This window comes from Heteronotia binoei, chromosome 9 (assembly GCF_032191835.1).
Source record: "Heteronotia binoei isolate CCM8104 ecotype False Entrance Well chromosome 9, APGP_CSIRO_Hbin_v1, whole genome shotgun sequence".
In the NCBI taxonomy this organism is placed as follows: Eukaryota; Metazoa; Chordata; class Lepidosauria; order Squamata; family Gekkonidae; genus Heteronotia; species Heteronotia binoei.
The window spans coordinates 41,491,986-41,514,300 of NC_083231.1; the positions used below are offsets into that span (position 1 = coordinate 41,491,986).

Sequence of the window (22,315 nt, forward strand, 5' to 3'; positions counted from 1 at the left end):
TGGATATTGACTGTGTACAGAAAGCAGGAACATTGGGCAAGAAGTTACTACCTTCTCAAATCAGCTTTTTCAAAATGCATCTCACATTCTCAAAAATATTGTGTAAGGTCAACAACCTACCCAGGATCCACCAGCTGAGGTTTGTCCTTTTGACACTGGGGGAAGAAGTATGCCATCCTTCTACTTTCTCCTAAACGGCACTGTAATCTTTGCCCTGCACTGGACACAGCTGAAACACTTGTATACCTTGTAATGTTTATATAAGGCCAATCCTGTCTTACGACACTGAAAGAAAACAAAAATTATTCATAGGCCTTAGGAGGGCCTAGATTTCACTTTATGTTCCCAAGCAGCTAAAAAGAAGAGCTTCCTCTAATCAAATGGTAGGATAAGGAAAAAAAATTAAACACTTATATTAAAGACAGCATGTATATTTTGGCTCTCATAGGCCTTTTGTTGAAGGTTTTTCTTCCCTACCTTGTAGAAGAGGAGAGTAAAACCCCAAATCATTTTCACCAAGTGACAGATCTGCTCATCTGTTAACTGAGAAGCCTATGATTTAGGACCGGAAGGTTTAAAAACAGCAGTGAAACATCACCAAAAAAATACTCACAGCTGCTTCATTGTATATTTCAAACAGGGTCATATTTATGACTAGCAGCCCAAGCTTAAAACAATCACAGTACTTGTAATGGCAAAAGCAAAGGCATTTTTTAAAACTATAAAATGAACATCACCAGCATCAGTCCCATCTTCCGGTAAACAGGCCACAGTGCTTTTTGATGAAGATCTTGGTCACAGTCATGCTATAGCCACCCCAATTCCCTTCTAGTAAACAGGCCCCAGTGCTTTATGATGGTGAAGGTCTTAGTTACAGTCATGCTATGGTTACCCCAATTCCCTTCCTCTCCAGATCAGTCCAATAAACTGTTATGCTAAATCAATTCCATGCATTTCTTGCCAACGACTTAGCAATATAGCAAACACATATACACTAAAAGCCAAACCAGCTTTAATCTACTTCAGGCAATAAGCAAATGTTTGGCATTTAATTTTAGATGAAGACCAACTTGCTAGCAAAAAAAAGCAGAAATCTGCAAAAAAAACAAGAATCTTTATGCCATATGGCAGCACAGTACTATTTTTGCCTCATGAAGAGCTCTGGGTCCTTGAAGTCATCCCAACTCATTGGAAGCACTAAAACTCTTTATCTGGGAATTGTTTTATTGCATTGCATATGGCATAAAGACTCCTAAACCCTTTGTGGGTTTCCACTACTTCTCCCCATGTCAGTTTAAGGCCCGAATCAAAAATAAGGGACTAAGTATCAGCTGCAATTAATTACTAGATGGGCCTTCCAGTATACCTCATAGAGGAATGTAAGTTCAGTCATTGCACGATCTACCATTTGTTAGATGCTCCAAATATTTTCTGTTGAAAGAGATCATTGCGGAAAGGTGAACATGCCCCTCGCCTTCCATCTGCTCTCAGTCTGGAAAGAGAACTGTGGTTCACACATCTGTTTTAGAGTGACATGTGGACCTCACTGGACTCTTACTTTTCCCAAATGAGATGACTCTCCATTGTTTTGATTCTTCTTTCCATACTGCATACTAGCTCCTACAGAAAATAAAGTAGTCTATGAACCTGTCAGTATTTAACACCAAAGGCTGCCAAGACCTGATTCTGACCTGAAAAATCTGTTTTTATTTTCCATTTTTAAAATTTATGTAACATATCTCAGTGTAAAGCTGTGATGGCATCGGTGTCTGCTCTAACACAGCAATAAAAGTGCTTTTTCTACAGTAAAGGTGGGCTACCTTCCAACAGCGATTACAGCTTTCAACGCTCAGCTACTGTCTGGAACAACAATGAGGCTATAGATCAACCACTAATACAATTCTTGCATCACCTGTGAGATCCCGAAATATGTGCCTGGTACCACCCTTAGACTGGAACCTGGCCAGCATCTGATCTAGGGCTTAGATACTGCTTTAAAACTCAAAATAATGTTCTGAAACGCCAAAGAATGTTCTCTGAGAATAATAGCTTATGATATTATATGAAACAAGAGAATTTCTTCAGTCCATGGAATCAGGCTATAACAGAAATAAAACATTTTTGCATTAGGGTGGCCCCTATTCCATAAGACTAACAAGCAGTTGATTATGAAAATTGATACCAGTAGTACTATCTGCCGTGCTATGTGTGTCTGGTATTCTCTACATATGGGAATCCTAGCATTCTTTACAATCTCAAATACTTATTTAAGTCTTACAGTCCCAGGATACAGGTGTACAATTATGCTTGCAAGATTAAAATGCACTACCATCTCTGATGGCATTTTATCAGCTACACCATTTTGATAGATATTGCAGTTCCAGCTTAGGGATCATAGAAACTGTGAAGCATATTTTATTTGAATGCCCATGGAATAAGGAAGCTAGAGAGAAATGGATCAAGACAGTTATGCCCAGTGAAACAAGCCTCTTCCAGACATTTAAGCTAAATTCCTTATTCAGGCCACAGGAGTTCGAGGAGCTTGTGACAAGGTATCTTCTCTAACATATTTGGGACTCAAGACCAGTAGGTCAGACAAGAAAGAATTTTTGTAACATCCAGCTTGATGAAGAATTCTGTTACGCTTGAAAGCTTGCACAATGTTTTGTGCCATTTTGTCTGGCCTTGTAAAAGGTATTACATGGATTCTCTTTATTGTTCAAGCTGAATATGGGCCAGATATACATCTACTTGCTTAATCTATAGGATGTTCTATTGATCTGTTTAACTTTTGTTAACAATGCCCAAGTGCAAATAGTCTGAAAGACTGTACATAGAAGATGAAGAAGATAAGAAGAAGATATTGGATTTATATCCCACCCTCCACTCCGAAGAGTCTCAGAGCGGCTCACAATCTCCTTTACCTTCCTCCCCCACAACAGACACCCTGTGAGGTGGGTGCGGCTGGAGAGGGCTCTCACAGCAGCTGCCCTTTCAAGGACAACCTCTGCCAGGGCTATGGCTGACCCAAGGCCATGCTAGCAGGTGCAAGTGGAGGAGTGGGGAATCAAACCCGGTTCTCCCAGATAAGAGTCCGCACACTTAACCACTACACCAAACTGGCTCTCCTAACTGGCTCTCCTACTCTAACACCTGGATGGAGACCACTGTCAAAAAGAGCTTCGTTCTTTATTATGTTTCCCACTCCAGGTAGGACTGCCTGATCAAGCAACACATCACATAACAGATGGCCCTTCTGCTTCTTAAACTCACTGTCTGCTCTCACAAAACTAAATTTTGGAGAGCATACATCTAAGTCTTCCAGCATCCTAATTTTCCATTCACTTTCAGCAGCATTCCTAAAAGACAAAAATAACACTGTCAAGATATGTCACTATAAGTTGGTAGTAATTATGTCATGGTTACAATATGTCATGAACTAGTTCTGAGAATTAACAGATAAAATGTTCAAATGTAGCTAACGCTAAACTGCATGTAGGAGAAAGCAACTCATCTTTCAAAAGAAGTTACTCTTGTGGCTCCATCTCAAAAAGCATCCCCTCCCCACAAAAAAGAATACAAAAAAGGACTGTTAAAATGAAGATAATTACATTTTCTCATCAAGAAAATACTTAGAAGTGGTAGAAAAAATTACTAAAGGACAGCAGGATGGGGCAGGAAGAGACACTACAAAAATATCCTCTTGCTTTCTGAAGACACTAGATCTCAATACATTAAATAAAATGGTCAGACAATAGAATCAGGTTAAATATTTATTTACTTACCTTATTTTTACTGCACTTTCCCCCTCAATGTAGACCCAAAGCAGCTTACAACATTCTTACCTTCTCCATTTTATTTTCACAACATGTAAGATAAATTAGGGTGAGAGTGTGTGATTTGCCCAAAGTCACCCAGTAAGGTCCCATGCAGAGTGGAGATTCGAACCTGGGTCTTCCAAATTCTAGTTCTGCCCTCTAGCCGCTACACCACATTGAAGTAGAGGCAGAGGAGAGGGACATGGTATTGTAAGCCTCTTTGGGTAACCTTTGTGGAAAAGAGCAAGATACAAACATCTAAATCAATCAATAAATAGAAGTATTTCTTTATACAATGCAATATTCTTCAGTGCTGCAAGATGCAAGAGGGTTGCACCTAGTTTTTATGGCTTTGAAAAGAATTAGAGACCTACGTTAGATGGTCTACAGCTAAAAGTTGAACACTATATTAAGGGGCTTTTTACTTTTTGATAGTTGCCTACCTATTAATGGTCATACATATATATTGTATAGCCCACCATCTGTTTCCTTGCAGGAGCTTAGACCAGGACTCACCCATATCAAAGCTAAAAGAGCAATCCCATGAAAGAAAGCCATAGCTCTCCAAGATGTGATAATTTTCTCCATGTGTTATAACTAATTGCCTGAAATAATGAGATTCAGTCAAGAATAGCAGACTGCTCCAATTAACTGATAAAGGTGATGCTAGAGGGGAAATCTTCATTTAAGAAACTTCCCACTTGCAAACTTCCATCGTCCTTCGAATTGCTATTAGATGACTGCTATTCCTGAGGCAAAGAAATGTCTCAAAGGGCTGGTGACCCTTTTCACCTAAGAGACAAACAGTGTTAAGCTTGGTGGAATTTTATATGATTATCTTTGCAGTTACCACAGGAGTCACAAATCTCTCCAGAGCCCTTTACCTTTGACTGGCTGCTGGTGGAGATTTCTTGAAGACTTTCCCCCTAGAATCTTTGAAAATAAAGATGTTGCATAACTTTAGCAATATATCATCTCTGTGTGGTTTATTTACTGCCCTCCTTCAACATTCGTACTGATAACTATGGTAATTATGCTGTGTTTGTTGGCATCCCAAGAATAATCTATTGCCTCTTATTGGATATTGATAGCTCTACTGGGGATCATCTGATTCAGCAAGTAAAGCAATTAATATTCTATATTCTATAGTAAGGAACAGCAGATTTCCCTCCGCACTTATTTGTGGGTAAAAAGAGCGCAAATTTACATGGGAAATTATGATTATCATAAAAAAGAATGGCTATTCTACATTAAATGAATGTGATCTTAGCAATGGGCTTCCTAACATCTCTTTTCCTCTATACACACATGCACTATATCCATGAAGCAAATTAAGTGGACTACTTGTCTTTAAGTGAGTTCTTCCCTTGATTTATGATACCTTGTGACTTCAGTACAGCATATTTCCATTTTCTGTAATATGGAGAAATGGCTCACAGAAAAGGATAGGCTGTTTTACCATAGTTCTAAAGTTACATCATAGAAACAAACCAAATCAACAGTAAGGTGTATTTCCAAGACAGCTGATGCTCCACTTCTGTTTCGGCTTGCATCTGAATTTATATGTAAAGAGCCATCCGTGCCAAAGTGGATCCTGGAAGATAAATGCTTTTTGAAGAAAAAAAAAATCTAACTCATAGTTCAGAACTTTTTAAATGTTGCAAGCCAAGAAACAGTGATAGTAATATTAAAAGTAGCCCAGAAAAAATATAAGGATGCAATCCAGCATTTTTAAATTTAAACACGACCTTAAATTGCAAATCCCATTTGGTTCAGTTCGAGAAAGCACCTAACATTGTCTGGATCATGCCCTACATAAAAATAACACTGGGGAAGTTATTAATCATTTCCCCTTTCACTTTTTTACTGTCACAGCTTCCTCTAATATTGAGTTTATACAATCAATATGTATATTTCTACAGTTACTGACATGCGTAAACAACCAGCTAGAGTTTCAGCATAAATGCTCTGTCTGGATAGGACAATACTCTCTGGACAGCAATATATAAGATCATGTGGGGTGGGGTTACTAATTTTTTTTTAAAGTTTCTGCCAGAACAACAAAGTATTTTAGCCTTTATAGCCTAGAGAACACACAAAGAAAATGACAGCTTCTAGTAAGAGACTACGGCTTTAAGCATGCAAATATTAAGGTACCAGTGTTGTGCATTAGTTAGAATATAGAATTAGGATCTGGTAGATGTGAGTTCAATTCCCCAATCTACCACAGAAGCTTATGGGGATAATAAGGGACCCAGGAACGACAAAATCTGGCCATGCTGAGGCAAGTCCAAAGGGCCTTTTTAGTAGAAGGAAGAGGCAGCTGGCAGATAGCCTCTTTCCTGTCCCTTAATCATGCCTTTTGTCCTTGTGATATACAGAAACCTAAACATTTAACTTTGCTTTACTAGCTTGCCACATACTTTCATTCTACTCTAAATGGATAAAATGGAATAGAGGATAACACAGCGGCCAGGATTCTTCTTGCACAGAGATGAAAGCTGCAGGAGATTCCCACAAGAATGGACTTGGTGGGGAAAATTCTGGAAACAGCTGAGCTGGACTACTTATTCCAGTTGTTGGCTGGGAAATCTAAAGAAGCAAGAAAATATTGGTTGAAACTACATATTTGGCTAGATACTCGACTCTTAAGATTCTTTGGTGTGAACTTATATTTCCTTTCTCCTGTATTTTTTACTATAAGACTGCCTCTGCTGGAAAATGTCAACTTGAATAGGCACTCCAACAAGAAGACTTACAATATAAATGTATTTAAAGGTTGCTGATTTAAAGTTAAGAGATAATAATATGTGACGATATAGGTATTCTAAGAAAGTATATTAGATGCAGACCTGTATTCTAAGAAAGTATACTACATGCAGACTAAGATGTATTTGTAACTATAATTCTCTATTCCCTCTTGCCCTTTACCCTTAACTTTTGAGAAAATTAATAAAACTTTTAAAATTCAAAATGGAACAGAGGAGAACCATGTAAGCTGCTTAATATAAGAACATAAGAGAAGCCATGTTGGATCAGGCCAATGGCCCATCCAGTCCAACACTCTGCTGCACAGTGGTCAAAAAACCCCAGGCACTATCAGGAGGTCCACTAGTGGGGCAAGGACACTAGAATTCCTCCCACTGTTGCCCTCCCAAGCACCAAGAATACAGAGCACCACTGTCCCAGACAGAGAGTTCCATCTGTGCTAATAGCCACTGATGGCCCTCTGCTCCATATGTTTATCCAATCCTCTCTTGAAGCCATCTAAGCATGTAGCTGAGGAGCCTCATGGTGCAGAGTGGTAAGCTACAGTACTGTAGCCCAAGCTCTACTCATGATCTGAGTTTGTTCAGGTAGCTGGCTGAAGGTTGACTCAGCCTTCCATCCTTCCGAGGTTGGTAAAATGAATACCCAGCTTGCTGGGGGTAATGTGTAAATGACTGGGGAAGGCAATGGCAAACCACCCCGTAAAAAAGTCTGCCAAGAAAAGTTGTGATGTGATGTTACCCCATGGGTTGGTAATGACTTGGTGCTTGCACAAGGGGCTACCTTTAGCCTTTCTTCATAGGGAAAGTGTTCCTGGCATGCTTGGATCCCCACTGAGGAAAAAGAAGAGATGTGAGTGAAATAAATAAAATAATCAACATATTTTCAAACAGTTGCATAGCTTTAGGCTTGACTGTACATGATTAGCTGTTAATATACTGTCTCCCATATAATGGAATAGGGAAATAGGGAGGCAGACTGGCTACAGAGGAAGAGATTTTACAACACTATGCAACTGCCCTCACTGAAGCACATCCAGTTGAATAGTGACATCAATCCGCAAAACAAACAAAACAAAAGGGCATGATGAGAAGGGGCTGTTGAGCAGAGCATTCCAGAGACTGGGCCTCACATGCTTGAGAAAAGATATGCATTCTCATCCATAATCTATCACTACAAAGTTGAATAAAAGACTTCAGCCATTCAAATAAAGATAAAATAATAGTACATTTACAAAAGATTTGGAGTCATGAAGGTCAGTTAACAGAGGGGTTGGCTGGGAAAATCTTGGATGGTCTAGAAAGGATTAAAGTAACCAAATTTAAAGAACTGGAATATAAATTTTTCACAAAATGGTACAAAACTCCCGCACAAATAGCCAATATATTCCCAGGAGTGAGCTCCAAGTGCTGGCATTGCAAACAATTTAAGGGTTGGTTTGCACATATGTGGTGGGAGTGTGAAGAGGTTAAACCCTTTTGGGGGGAAATTATTCAATTTATTAGAAAAGTCTGCAATGTACCATTAACCATTGGCTTTAATATGATGTTGTTAAGCACAATAGGAAGTCCGGCACTAAGTAGACCCATGCAAAACCTTGTCAAGGCAATGATACTAGCGGGGAAGGCGGTCATCGCTTTGGGGTGGAAAGATAAAAGTAAATGGTCAATAGAAAGCTGGCACAGCTATTTGTTTGATTACATACAGTCTGACATCGTGGCAACAATCAACAAGGATTCCACGTGGGAAGATAAAGTCAAGGAAATCGAGACCAGATGGAACCCTTATTTAGAGTGGATCTCAGGAGAAGCAAGGAAGGACATTCAGTGGAAGATCAGGACTCTGTGCCCTTGGCTGAGGGGAAAAAAGAAGATGGGGAGGGTTGGGGGGGGGAGGGTTATTTGTAATTTCAACATCCATATGCTGTAATGGCCAATTGTACTAAAGTCAATAAAACATAAAAATATTTTTTTAAAAAAAAAAAAGACTTCAGCCAAGCGTGATCTGATTTAGGACAATTTAAGAAGGTAGGGGATGGATAGCCACAGCTATGTTTTGAATCTATACTCTTCATCAAAATGCTGTATAACAAGACTACTGGATTAAGTTTTTCACCAAGAAAGAAGCCCTCCCCAATGAAGGTACAGGCCGTTTTCGCACTTAGCGTTTGCTCCCCTTTTTCCGCGGCGCAATTATGTCCAGAGCATTTTTCTCGTTTTCCCACTAGTGACTCTTTGCGGCGTCGCCTTCCCTGAAGCCCCGGCTCAAATCGTTTTCCCACTGGCATCGGCTTGAGTCCGATGCCCTGTCAATCATTTTTTTTTTAAGCGCAAGTCTGGTCGCGTAATGACGTACTAACGTACTAACGTAACATCGAGCTGCTGCCTCCCCTTCATTTCTTGGACAAACCGCATCACGTGTGCTGCTGCTGCTTATGGATTGGCTGCAGCTGTAGAATCCTCCACAGCCCTTTATGTATTAACGGAAGCATTCACAGTGGAGAATCCTAGCACTAGATTCCCCCCCCCAAATTCTGAAGCACTAGATCCCCCCCCCCCCAAATTTCCTCCGCTCTCTTTCCCCTCCCCGGCTGGCGCTTGCAACGGGGACCTGACTGATTCCTGCTGCCAGAGCTCCCCCCCCCCGCTCCATTCTCTCCTTCCCCTTCTGTGGCGCGTGTGAGGAGCTCGGTCGCGTCTACTTTCTAACCGAGCGGAATGTAGCCAGGGAGAAGAATGCAGGACTCCAACTTCCCATTTTATACATGGCGATTTTGTGCAGGTCCAGAAATCCTGGTGGCACAGCTGAGGGAGGCATTCCCTTCTTAAAACACACACACATGGACGCTGTGGCCCGCACCGGCACTACATTCCCCCCCCCCCCAGCAATGGTCGTTTTCGCATTATCGAGATAACGCAACAGCGGAATAACGCAACTAAAGTCAATAATAAAAAAAAAATTCTAACGAAACCAATTGAAGTGCCAATTGAGGCTATTCCAGGAGGGTTTTTTTTTTTTCTATTTGTTAATTTCGAAATATCGCTATTACGCAAAACTGTGAAGTTTAAAAAAAAAAATGGCCGTGCCGGCACTTTGGGGAAGCGCCGCGAAATGCTGATGATTGGCCAAGCGGGTGGATGGGGTGGGAGGACGGAAAGGGAGAGGGTGACGCCCCCAAAGCAGTCGATCCGGCGTGGATGGATTTCGCACAGGAAACTCCGCTGAGTGGATCCGGAGTGGATCCGGAGGTTTTCGGAAACTCCGGCAACTTGCTGAAAAACATACTCCGGCGTAAAATCCCTGAAGCGCCGGAGCAAAGCGCAGCGCCGGAGCAACATGTGCGAAATCCAAGAGAAGATCCGGAGGTAAATGGGGCGCTACGCCGGAGCAAACGCTAGTGGGAAAACGGCCACAGTGTAAAATTTATCACAGGAAAACACAGATTATAATCATCAGTGGGTATGCAAATCCCAACGTGTGTCAAGCCCACAACTCCCATTGTCCTCACTGGATCATCCACATCCCCATGCCATGCCTTTGCTGGCTATCCTGACTTGCAACACCTCATCTTGCAACACCTTAGTGTTGTTTTAGTGTCTGCTTCTAGCCTGAGGACTATTTTATAGATATCACTGTATTCTGAGTACTTTCATGCGCTAGCTTTTAAACATGCTTTTCACTTATGTCTTGGCTTTTTTATTCTTTATAATTTTTAACATTGTTGGTTTCCTTATTGTATTGCATTTTTTTTTTTACATTTTGTGAGCATCTTGAAAAGGCCTCTGAAGATGCAGCATATACATTTTCTAAGACCACAAATCTATATTTCCAAAGAAGAGCTGGAATGTTGCCCAAAATGTTTGAAACAAGTTTTATTCTAACAAATACCAGAAGATTGGCAGCCATTATAGTTGCAGAGAAAACTTTCAATATACAATGGCATACTTTGCTAACTGTTCAGACATCATAAGAGGATTCAGAGGGACTGCAGTGCCAGAATTTGATGTCTGTACAGTCTCCAGTATCTCTTTACAAACCAGAACTCTGGCTCCCCAAGGTTTCGTTTTTTCTTTGCTTTACTATTTCTCATTTCAGCAAAAGATTCTAAGTCCTGAATAAGAGAGTCAGTGATCGGAATGAAAGAAAAAACCAATTAAAATATATACAGTATACAAAATATTCCATTCACATATTTGAATCTCTTAAAAATACTGATTCATTAACTTTTTTGGAGGGGGGGCATGGGAGAAGAAAGACTATTTCATACCTACATAGAAATTGCTCAACTCTACTCAAGCATTTTCCCAAAGGAAACAAAAAGCCATAACAAGAGTATAGGTGATGCTTCAAACTGAAAAACAGTCATAAATTCTGAGAGGACACTAGGAAGTAGTCCAAACTGAAAAGTGTACAATAAATTATAAGAGTCCATCTACAAACACTACACTTTAGATTTCCCAGGCAAACCATACTGTTTTCTTTGCTTTTGAGGGGGGGGGGGGGTGCTTGCTTAGTTATCAACTCACTGTGCCTGTCATGGGGATGGGGGGAGCAGTTCTTTCTAAGGCTTTCACATCCTGTTTTACAAGTGCAATATAAAACTCTGCTTCAACTACCTTCCCTCTATTAATAGATGTTATTTTACAGCTTCCTTTGCAAGATATATAATTTGCCTCCATAACTGTTGAATCATCCAGAACTGTGTTTCCTTTGGGAGCTGTCACACCAGCACTTCTCACTACTTTCCCTATTCGTTACTTAACTCTTTAGATCACAGCCTCCTGAACTGTTTTCTCTTTAGTAAATTAAAGCACAAGATCCAGTAACAGTTTTTTCCATTGGTCTAAATCATGGGCATTTAAGTAGGGCATATGAGTATTAAATACAATATTTATATGAAAGGAAGTTGACATTGAATGTAAAACAACTTCCCTTAAAAAGTTATACCTATAAAAGGATAACTTGTGTGTGAATTGAAGACAGACCACTCTTTTTCATGACAGAATACAACATGGGATGGTCCTTATATGGTGTGGGACGATAGCTCAGTGGCAAAGCATCTTCTTGGTATGCAGGTTAACAAACAAGGACATAAATTGTTCTGCCATGCACAAACATATGTGTACTTTTTTCTTACCTCAAAGCTTGCTCTCCAAAGTACATTAAAAACTCTTTCCCCAGAGTTTTCACACATCCATTAAGCACACTCAAGACATCTCGACAAGAAATTTTCTTTCCAACTGCCTAAGCGGTTAGGAAAATGTTTATTTTAATTATCAAGCACAGTAAAGCAAGATTTTTTTTAAAAAAAAAAACACCCCATAATTTGCACACCTTACTCATATTCAGTTTATGCTAAAATAAGCAGAAATTCCTTACAAGACATCAGGAAGGGCTTTGTTTGTACATAAGAATAAATAGAACAATAATAAAAAAGTTCCCAAATAGTATGCGGTATCCAAGTGTGGCCAGTGAAGGCTTGAAAGACAGGCTCAAAACTGAAATAGCTATTTAGGTTGGTTAGAACTAGAAGGGAAGATGCTTTACCTCTTTTAAGTACAACTTTAAGCAACAGCTGCCTAGAACAAGGTCAGAAAAACATGTCAGAACATAAGAGGCCTGCTGGATAAACCACTGGCCCATCTAGTCCAGCAGCTTGTTTCACACACAGGCCAACCAGTTCCTCTGGAGGTCCAACAACAGGATATAGAGACTAAGGCTTCCCCTGATGTTGTCTCCTGGCGCTGGTATTCAAAGATTTACCCCTGCATGTGGAGGGTCCCTTTAGTCACCATGGTTGGTAGCCACTAATAGACCTACCCTCCATTAATCTGTCTAATATTCTTTTAAAGCCTCTTCTTCTTTCCACTCTCTCTATCCCATCTCTTGAGAAACCATGCCCTCTATTTAAACAAACAAAGCCAGAATATTACCTAGATTTATGGCACTTTGCACCTACAACAGCAGTCTGCTTTTTATCACCCTCCAGTGTTTTTTCAGCCCTGTTTTGTCCTAACACTAACAAACACATATCCCTATTTGTGATTCTTTAATCTGCTAAAAACATCCCCATGATTCTACACTGCCCACTTATATTAAGAATTGCTGCTTCCATTCCCATTTGTCTGATTAAGTTTGCTTAAGAGCATACGAAAGCTTACATTCTGAATAAAACTTAGTGGATCTAAAAGGTGCTCCTGTCTACTGATTTGTTCTATTGCTTCAGACCAGCACGACTGCCTACTGGGAGTTATACTGTAACTATAACTACATCATCCAGCAATGAATAAATTTCCTTTTGTCTGTCCTGAATCTACAATCCATCAACTGCCCTGGATGCCCTCAAATTCTAGTAATCCAGGAGACAAAGATCTCCCTTTCAATTTAGTACAGTAGTTAAGAGTGGCAGACTCGAATTTGGAGAGCCCAATTTGATTCCCCACTCCTCCACATGAAGACTGCTGCGTGACCTGGGGCCCATCACAGATCTCTCAGAACTCTCTCAGCCCCACCTACCGCACAAGTTGACTGTTATGGGGAGAGGAAGGGAAGGTGATTGTAAGTCACTCTGAGACACCCTATGGAAAAGTGGGGTATAAAAACTAAGTCTTCTTTCCACTCTCTCTATTCCATAATTTTATAAAGCTCTTATTAAGGCCCCCTTAGTCATCTCTTTTCTAAGCTGAAAACAGCAGACATAATTCAGAACAGCTATTTTCAACTGTATTATTTCATTAATATCAGAGACTCCAGGGGTCTGCCATTGTTATTCACCAGAGGGAGGGAGCTCAAGAAGGATGTGATGTCATAGAGTCTACTTCAGGGGAACTGATCTGTGATCTGGAGATCCACTGTAATTCCAGAAATACTCCACCTTCAACCTGGAGGTTGGCAGTCGTATCTAGCCATAACCTGGGACTGAAGTGCAATACAGTATTACCAAAGCATTATGGGAGTTCTTTTAAAGCACTTAAACCATCCTTATCACCATCTACAAATGAACTATGCCAGGTCTTAGATTAGAGAATTTTATTTGTATCACATGCAGAGGAGAAAAAGGCAGACCTGTAGTTGCTACAACAAAATCTTTCAGTTTAAGATGGCTGTGCCCTGCCTCAGAGCAACCTTGTGCTTTTTATTTGTATCATATATAAAGGAGAAAAATGCAGACTTATTGTTGATACAACAAAATCATTTCGCTTAAAATGGCCACCCCCTGCCTCAGAGCAACCTTATGCTCAAGCATTACTGAAAGGGGCTCAGATTTCAGATGAGTGACAAAATGGAAAGCAACAGGAAACATATCTAGTAATGGCTTCTACTATTAAGCAAAGCGCAATTTATTTAATGACATGAGCATCTGAAGGCCACTTTCACGTTAATTTTTCATTACAAGAATGGCTTACACATGAAAACTGTTTCTAAGTAAAAAAAAATTATGTGGGATTTACACCAGTGTCTATTCAGAAGTGAGACACTGATGTGCTAAACTGATTCCACATACCCATGTATAAATCTTTCCCACTGTACAGTTTTGTTTTGTTATTTTGACACACGATTGACTGAAGAGAAACATTCCAGAAAACAATTCTCGATATGAAAAAGGCCCCTTTGTTCGCATAAAATCCAGCTGAATTAAATATCTCAGAAATATCTAATATATTGGGGATTTCTTCTGAAATGACAAACTGATTGTGTCTGTCGGTTAAAATCTCTGTGTGTTCCATGTTTCCTGCTGGCCTAGACCCAAATTTATCGCTGGCTGCTTCTCTGTAAATGGCTTCAAACTGACAAAAGATGAAGCAACCAATTACATACATCAAGGCAAATGTTAATCCACAGAAAACATGTAATTGCAATCGAAAGAGAGGAGGGCTGAAATTTGGCACCTGAAATCTTAGCTATGTACACTGTGGATACAGATTAGCACCTTAGGGCTGGAGGATCTCTCTTTGCCTCTATGGAGCACTATCTATTAGCACATCATGTCTGAAATGATAAACCATAATAATTAACCATATTCTCATAGTGTTTCAACATTTTGTAACACAATATTTAACTTAGTTTACACAGAATATCTAAATGGCAGCTGTAAAGCAATGTTTTAATGCAGAGCCATCAGCTGAACACAATATAAAAAGAAACTATTCATATAAAAATTGTTTGAGGATTGTGGTCTAAATAAACTGAACACAGCTTCAAAGTTATTTAGCTATTCATTTGCCACACAGCTATAAATATGCTGACATTGTTTATGAAATCTCTTTCTTGTTACACACTCAATAGTAAATAATTGAAGGGCCTAAGGTTGCTGTTTTCTCAATCACTAATTTGCTTTTTAATTTTTAAATGTCTCTGTGAAATAAATAGGTTGTTAACTGAAGGTCACAGTGTGAATTACACTTATTTTCGACATGGCAACGACCCTCTGCTAGACACACAGAATCATCTTGTAGATGAGAATGACTCCAAACTTCCTTCAGGTATTGTTTTTATGTGGACAGGACACACACAGCAATGTCAATCTAACAGTTAAGATGCCAGTTGATGATGCATATTAGGAGTGAATATTCCAATTACTGTCTCCCAGCAAGAAAGATCCCACTAGCAATGGCAATTGTCTTTCCAAATGGTTTTCTAAACCAGGTCTGTATAACCTGTTCTCTACCAAGCCAGAAGCAGATTTGTAGCCACACATTTTGGTTTACCAGGTGCCTGACAGTTCCACTATTTTTTTCAGTTCTATCCCAGCTAGGAAGTTAATTCAGACCCTGGTGAGGGATACCATAGAACAGGTGTGGGGAACCTCCATCCCGAGGGCCATATGCAGCCCTCGAGGTCACTTGGTGTGGCCCTCGGGAATTGCTGGGCCGAACCAAGCCATGTGGCAGCCTCTCTGTGGCCTGGCTGGCCAGCGAGGATCGTGGGGCCCAGTCGCGCTGTGCAGCAGCCTCCCCAGGGCCAGGCAGGGATCACAGGGCCCAGATGTACTGTGTGGCAGCCTCCCTGGGGTCGGGTTGCCTGGTCAGAATTGCTGCAGGGCCTGGAAAAGTTACTGTCACAGTTCGGTTTTCACTTGAATATCCCAGATGGTGTGGCCTAATATGCTACTGAGTGTGTTACCTAATATGTTAATATTAGGGGATGTGGTCTAATGTGTTACTGAGTTCCTGCTGGGCTTTTTCTACAAAAAAGCCCTGGACCTATGCATTTGCCTAGGGTGGTGGGTCAGGTGTGTGTGTGTGCGTGCCAGATTAGGCTCTCCCCACATGACTTCAAATAGAAAAACAATTAATTGCACTAATTTTGCCAGCCTGAATCGTTCTTCCATGGTGGAGCACTTTTTTAAGTTGATAATTTTTTATGGCCTGCGAATGATCTTATAAATATCCCTATGGCCCTTGGCAGAAAAAAGGTTCCCCACCCCTGCCATAGAAGGAACTCTCATTGTCACAGAAATGGTCACATAATTAAACAAAAACACGTTTATTTTGATGACTATATCAACTAGGGAGTTTGGAGCATGCTGTGTTGGCAGCAGCTCCGGGACCCAAGTTTACATGAACATCAGAAGATCATGTTCATATGACTGCATGACCGATTGCACCAAAGCAAGGACTTCATCCACTTAGAAAACTAGTAATTAGTGAGAAGAATTATGGACATACCATAAACCTGCTAGTTGCTTCATGTTTAGATTTTGGGGTGGCTGGGGGGAGATCACTATGAAATACCATAATCCAGAAATAACTTTTCTCATGTAATCTACTAATATAGACCAGACCCAATTTAAGCCCATGGCAAAGCACAATGCCTTCTGCTGCTTTGCTGTTATTTAGTTTGATGGACAGCTGCAAGGCTACTTGAAAAGGAAGAATAATGACTGTTTTCAATAAGGCAACATAATGAAACTGCAAGAGCACACGTGTTAAAATGACTCTGCAAGTTTTAAAAATCACAGATCCTTCCCCAGGGATATATAATGCCCCTTTCTATCACCATCTACCACCAGCAGGCAAAGGTTTTTTTGTTTGGCTTTACCTTAATCATTGCCATCTTATGTCTGAATTTGTTGTCTGGTATTTTACATTCATGTTTTTAAATCTCTGGTTTTTAACTGGTTTTATTATGCTTTTTTTAATTGTTAGCCACCTTGGCAGGCCAGATCGAGCAAAAAGGTGGGGCAGAAATGGTGTAAATAAAATGTGAGAGTAGATGTGCTGTCAATGATTGACCAGGCATGGCAAAAGATGAATATTATATACAAAAGTTTACAAACCAAAACAGAGCCCTCTGTACATTTTTTCCAGTTGGAGCTACTAGAGACAACACAGCCTGATGATAGAACACTTTGAGGATTACGTTGCCTGTAATGAAGTTTTCTTGCCTGCATTTCAACAAAGGCAGAAGTGGGGAGAAGAAACCCTTCTCCATCTACCCACCCCACCAATCAGGAATGCAGCCTTGGCTCTTCACAGCTCATTAACCCGAGCTGCTCATTTATATTCCAGCATCTTTTCTCCCTATAAAGTTCCACAAGCCCCAATAGAGTAATTTTATGCTGGCAGCCAAGTGATCAAAACTTGTAGAGAAATTGCATGCTGTGTACATGGAAAGCAAGAAAAAAAAATCTCCTTGTCCTGCTCATTCACACCAACAGCATGCCTCATTAGTACATTTTTAAGCAAACAAACAAGTCCGTTCACCCAGTAAAAATTATTTTCCTTTTGTGGGCCAATTTCAGCATGTGATCTCTCCCTGGACGGTATATTTCCTAATGACAGTTGCTCTATGGTGGGTATTGTATAATAGGCTTCTTTCTAATAAATTATATTTTAAAATTTGCCATCTCTCTAATTAGGCAAAGTGACTTGAGGACACTTTCCTCATTATTTCTTACATGTGTTAGATGTTTGCCGGAGCTGCACCAACTCTTCAAATTAATCAGACTCGTTATGGTTGATTTATTATGTTAATGACAAGAATATATTACAGATTGCTGGTTATTTCTTTTTAAGTGTTTTGTGGGGGGGGAAACACAAACAGCTGCCAGAAACCTCTTCAAGCTCACGATTTACTGAGGAGATGATTGTGTCAGTTATACCAACATCATGTCAATCAGTCATGCTTTTTGCAGTTCTAACATGTCAAAAATTCTTGCATGCCAATCAAGGGCTATCTATGAACTGGACATCCTTGCATTCCATCAGACCTCTGGGAACAGAGTCAACAGCATTACAAAGGACGGTGTATATTCTTTGATGTGGCCTGTAAAACTGATGTATTACAATGGTGCAATAAATCTTAATACATAGGTCCCCGTAACAAACATCCCATGCAAGTACTGAAATTACTTGATAGAATTTTTGTTGAAAGTCAGAATACAGGCCTACTTCCAGTGGATTATCTACAGCCTTTCAGGACCTGGAATTTACAAGCTACAAGGGCAGGGCACCAAGATCAGGCACCAGGAAGAAGGGGTGTCAGTATTATGACCTCACCACTATAAACGCCAGGTACATGAGTAGCAAAAGAGAGACAGGAATGACAAGCTGGCAACCCAAGTGATGTAAATGAATGGCAAGTTTCTCTACCACAGTAGAGGAACATGTCAAGGGTCAAAGTTATGGAGGAATCCTCTCCACTGTGACCTTGTCTTTCCGCTATATTGTGTAAAAACAGCAGCAGGAGGCATGGAAAAAGGCAGTCCTAGAGAGGCTTGCAACCATGGGTTGAAGACTACAGATGTCTAATACATACAATGGGTACATTAGTTGAAATAGCTGCAGACTCACTAATGCTAGTAATCTACTGTACTGTAAGGAACACCGTTTGGCCCTCAGTAAAACTTAACATAAGATGTGCCTGGCCAAATCTACATCCTGTGTCACACAGTAGCCAGCCAGCTGCCAACCAACAAGGGCATGGGGGACAAAGCCTCTCTGTTTTCTCTCAGCACTGGTATTCAGAGGTTCAATGCCCTTGGACATGGAGGTTCTCTTTACTCATAGCAGCCAATTGATTAATGTTATCTTCCATGGATCTGGCTAATCCCCTTTTAAAGTCACCTATACTCATATAAAAAAAGGTAGTCTCCTGTGCAAGCACCAGTCGTTTCCAACTCTGGGTGATGTCGCATCACAACATTTTCACAGCAGACTTTTTTTCTTACGGGGTGGTTTGTCATTGCCTTCCCCAGCCATCTACACTTTCCCCCCAGCAAGCTGGGTACTCATTTTACTGACCTCGGAAGGATGGAAGGCTGAGTCAACCTTGAGCCGGCTACCTGAATCCAGCTTCCACCAGGATCAAACTCAGGTTGTGAGCAGAACTTACTATACTAATATAGTAGTTAATAAAAAGCAATCCACAGAAGACCTGCTTCCAGGTTAAGATGAAGAGCTGCATTTCAGAATTAGTTTTCAAGGAGAAAAATTACAAAACCTGGGTAATTTAAACCATTAATCTGATGGGAACTAAATTGGCTAGGGTCATAGGTGCCTCATCATTTTAAAAAAATAATCCTGGATGAATAACTGTAAATTGGTTTAACAAAACAAGGCAGACTGTGCAGTCAATACTTGCTGTTCTTGGGAAAGGCCACTGTACTTTTTTTTAGAGATGGCATTTCAAGTCATTTGGCCCAGCTTTTCATATTTTCTGTCTCTATAGCCATATGCTTGTGTGTTGCACTAAAGGTATCTGAAGAACAACACTTCCTGCATTTGATGACTCAATATATAAATCTAATACAGATTAATCTAATATAATAAATCTATTACACAAAAATATGCCGTAAGAAATTAATTAGTCTTTACAGCACAACGGGACTCTCCCCCACGCCCACCCCGACTGACCTATTTGAAGGTACTTCCCTGCGTGGCCCCAGGTTAGTTTCAGCTAGGTGGTGCCTGGAAACCTCCTGAAATCTGTAGTCAAGACCACAGAGATAGTGCCCTGTAGAAAATTGCTACCTTGGGCGGGGGGGGGGGGGGGGAGGACAATGACATGATACCCCTTTAAGGTCCCTTCTCTCCCCAAACTGCCCTTTCCAGGTTCCACCCCGTCTCCAGGAATCCCAAACAACTGTTGGCAACCCTCGTTTTAGCACCTATGTTTGATTTATGTGATATAATCGGACCGTTTCTGACCATGCATGAAGTGTTTCCCACTCTATCAAGGATCAGGAATCAAACCAGTCGAAAATAACCCCTTCCTCTCTTGATGCCACCGCAGTAGTGTTGCTAATTCCTAGCAGATTATTTATCTTTACACTGGTTTTTCAGCTACTATTTACCGAATTGGTAGAAGAGGAGATGGCAGCAGCTCCTATCTGTGCTCTGGGCTGTTGCAACAGCGCCATTCCTTGCACACTTTTCACTATCTGTCCCTGAGCTACACAAGCGCGGAGCCTCACGCCGTTCAGCGTGCAGCCTGGACCTTCTACCATCCTTGCAAACAAGGACTCTGCGAGTTTTGGGCAGCCGCAGTTGTCAAATCAACATTCTAGAGAGGAGGAAGGAAAGACGCGGCTGACCTCATTCAAATTTGGCGCCTGGGAGACGTTGCTGAGGCTGCTCTGCCACGGCATGGCTAGCGCTTCCGCTTCTGGCCTTTGTGATTCATAGTTAGCGTCTTTCAGGCTGGAGGAGGGTTAAGGGAGAGCACGGAAACTTGAGTGTGTAAAAAGGGCATAAATTGGAGGGGGGGGGGAGGGATGGAAACTCGGTGCTGCCCGATCACCTCGGAGCAGAAAGATACCTGACGAAGGCGGCTGGGCGGCCCTGCACTCTCCTCTCCTCTGCAGGAGAGGGGAAGCTGCGTATCGACTTCTGCTTCTCTGCGGTGAGAACAGGCAGGCCTGTCTCTTAGCAGGAGAGGTGAGGCCGGGCGCGGTGGTCCAGTCTTTTCCCTGATGAGGACAGTGCCAGTCATTCCGCTCGGGGAGGCTGGTCCGTCTGATGCCGGGGAGAAGTGAGGCCGCGCTAGACGGCCCGTTCTGTCCCTTGCCGAACGGGACAGTGCCGACCCCTCTCGTTGCGCTGGGGTGGCCACGGCGGGGTGCTGGCCCCCAGGACTGCCTGGCTTTGTATTGGGAGGGGGGCAGGTGGGCGCCAGTCTGTTGGGCCACCAAGGCTCTTACTGGTGGCCTTTAAAAACCTTCTGCTCATGATTGGGGCAACACTGCAAGTTGTTTTCAAATACTTGGAGCCAGTTCTGAATGAAATGGATTTTGTGAATATAAAGGTCCATGTTCTCTTTGATTCCTAATAATTACTTTTTGCTTCTGGGTTTAGGGAGCAGGAGTCACTATCCTTGGATGTAGTGGAGTGTTTTTCGTTTGTTTCTCTTTAAAGAGGAGTTCATTAGCACTTAAAAGATCAACAAAATTTATTCCCGCATAAGTTTTTATGATTCGGAGCTTTCCTCATCAGGTGCGCATCTATAGGCAGAGACTATTACAATTAAAGCTACAAACAGAATCAACTGCTGTGCAGTGACGTAGAATAAATCTGATATTAAAGAGTCGGAGGTTAGCTTACTTCATTAACAGCAAGGATGTTTTCCATTTTATCAGTTTGTGGAGATCAGAGTAGAATCCAACAATATTATTGATGGTGGATTAAGTCCAAAAGCAATAGCAGCCTTACATGTTTATTGGGACTAACTAAGCTGTTGCAAATATATGATTAAACTTTCCAATTCATGACAAGATGGATGAATGCTGAGGGTGGGGGGAACTACCCAGATATGGAAGCTGCAGATTTTAATATTTTAAAATTGAATGAAGGCGGTGTTACCCATATTTAGAATGTATTCAGGTAATTAAAATAACTATCGTATATGCAAGGCCTTGGAGAGATTGCAGATGCTATTCCAAAGATATATATATAGAGAGAGAGATTCAGAGTTTCTAAACAACAGGATGTAAAAATGTGATTCCCTATCAATTTCAGTCATAATATACATTCTGAGCATCATATGAGAAATTATAATCATCGGGAGGAACCATAAACTTTTATTTTTATTTTCATCTATAACCTGCCTTTCTTACTGGGACTAAAGATGGACTACAGGTATGTTAGAGCTATTCAGTCAATCAGCAAGCTGGTTACAAAACATGGTAACATTTGAATAACAACATTCAAACTTAACAGCAAGGATTCATATTAAAACAAAGCTAAACTTTAGATATATGTTTTGTTGCATATTGAAGGGTTTTGGAGTGGGAAATGTGTCCTGAAGTGGTTGTCCTGACCCATTAGTTTTAGTAAGATGGCTGAATTCTGTCTTATATACCTGGAATCCACTGCAAATAGGTCCAGAAAACAGTCAGCAATATTATTACCCTTATTTCTATCCTGTCTTTCAATCCAGAAGGGTTGTCAAGACTTCCAATGACAGTTGGGATTGTAATCTCCTCCCCACTGCCCAAGAATGGGTGGGGGGCAATGCTTCAGTTGAGCAGTGAAGGTTGTGTGGACAGGTACCCATCTGAATACTTTTGGACATTCCCTTTTCAGCATTACTGAATACAGTGTGCCAGAGAGCCACATTGTTATCCTTTACATGAGATGAAACAGTAGCATTTCTGTAAAGGTGATCTTCTGTATCAGGCCCGTACACAGATTCGGACATCACACCTTGTACATGTTCTTCAGGGAAAGGAAGACTTTGCCCCAGCATCTATTTAGAACTTAGGCCAATTTCGCACTCACCTTACTCCG

The 22,315-nt window shown here is 41.0% G+C and overlaps 1 protein-coding gene across 1 annotated transcript in view; it reads right to left on the minus strand.

The window, feature by feature from the left end:
• Positions 1–20,041, minus strand: part of NEIL3 (nei like DNA glycosylase 3) — a 32,943-nt gene extending 12,902 nt beyond the window's left edge. Inside the window, 7 exon segments of the mRNA XM_060246499.1 lie at positions 121–201; positions 203–285; positions 478–552; positions 3,146–3,359; positions 5,278–5,412; positions 11,725–11,831; positions 19,885–20,041. Coding sequence (XP_060102482.1) covers positions 121–201; positions 203–285; positions 478–552; positions 3,146–3,359; positions 5,278–5,412; positions 11,725–11,831; positions 19,885–20,037 — 848 coding nt within the window. The 5' untranslated portion in view covers positions 20,038–20,041.
• Positions 20,042–22,315: the final 2,274 nt, after the last annotated feature.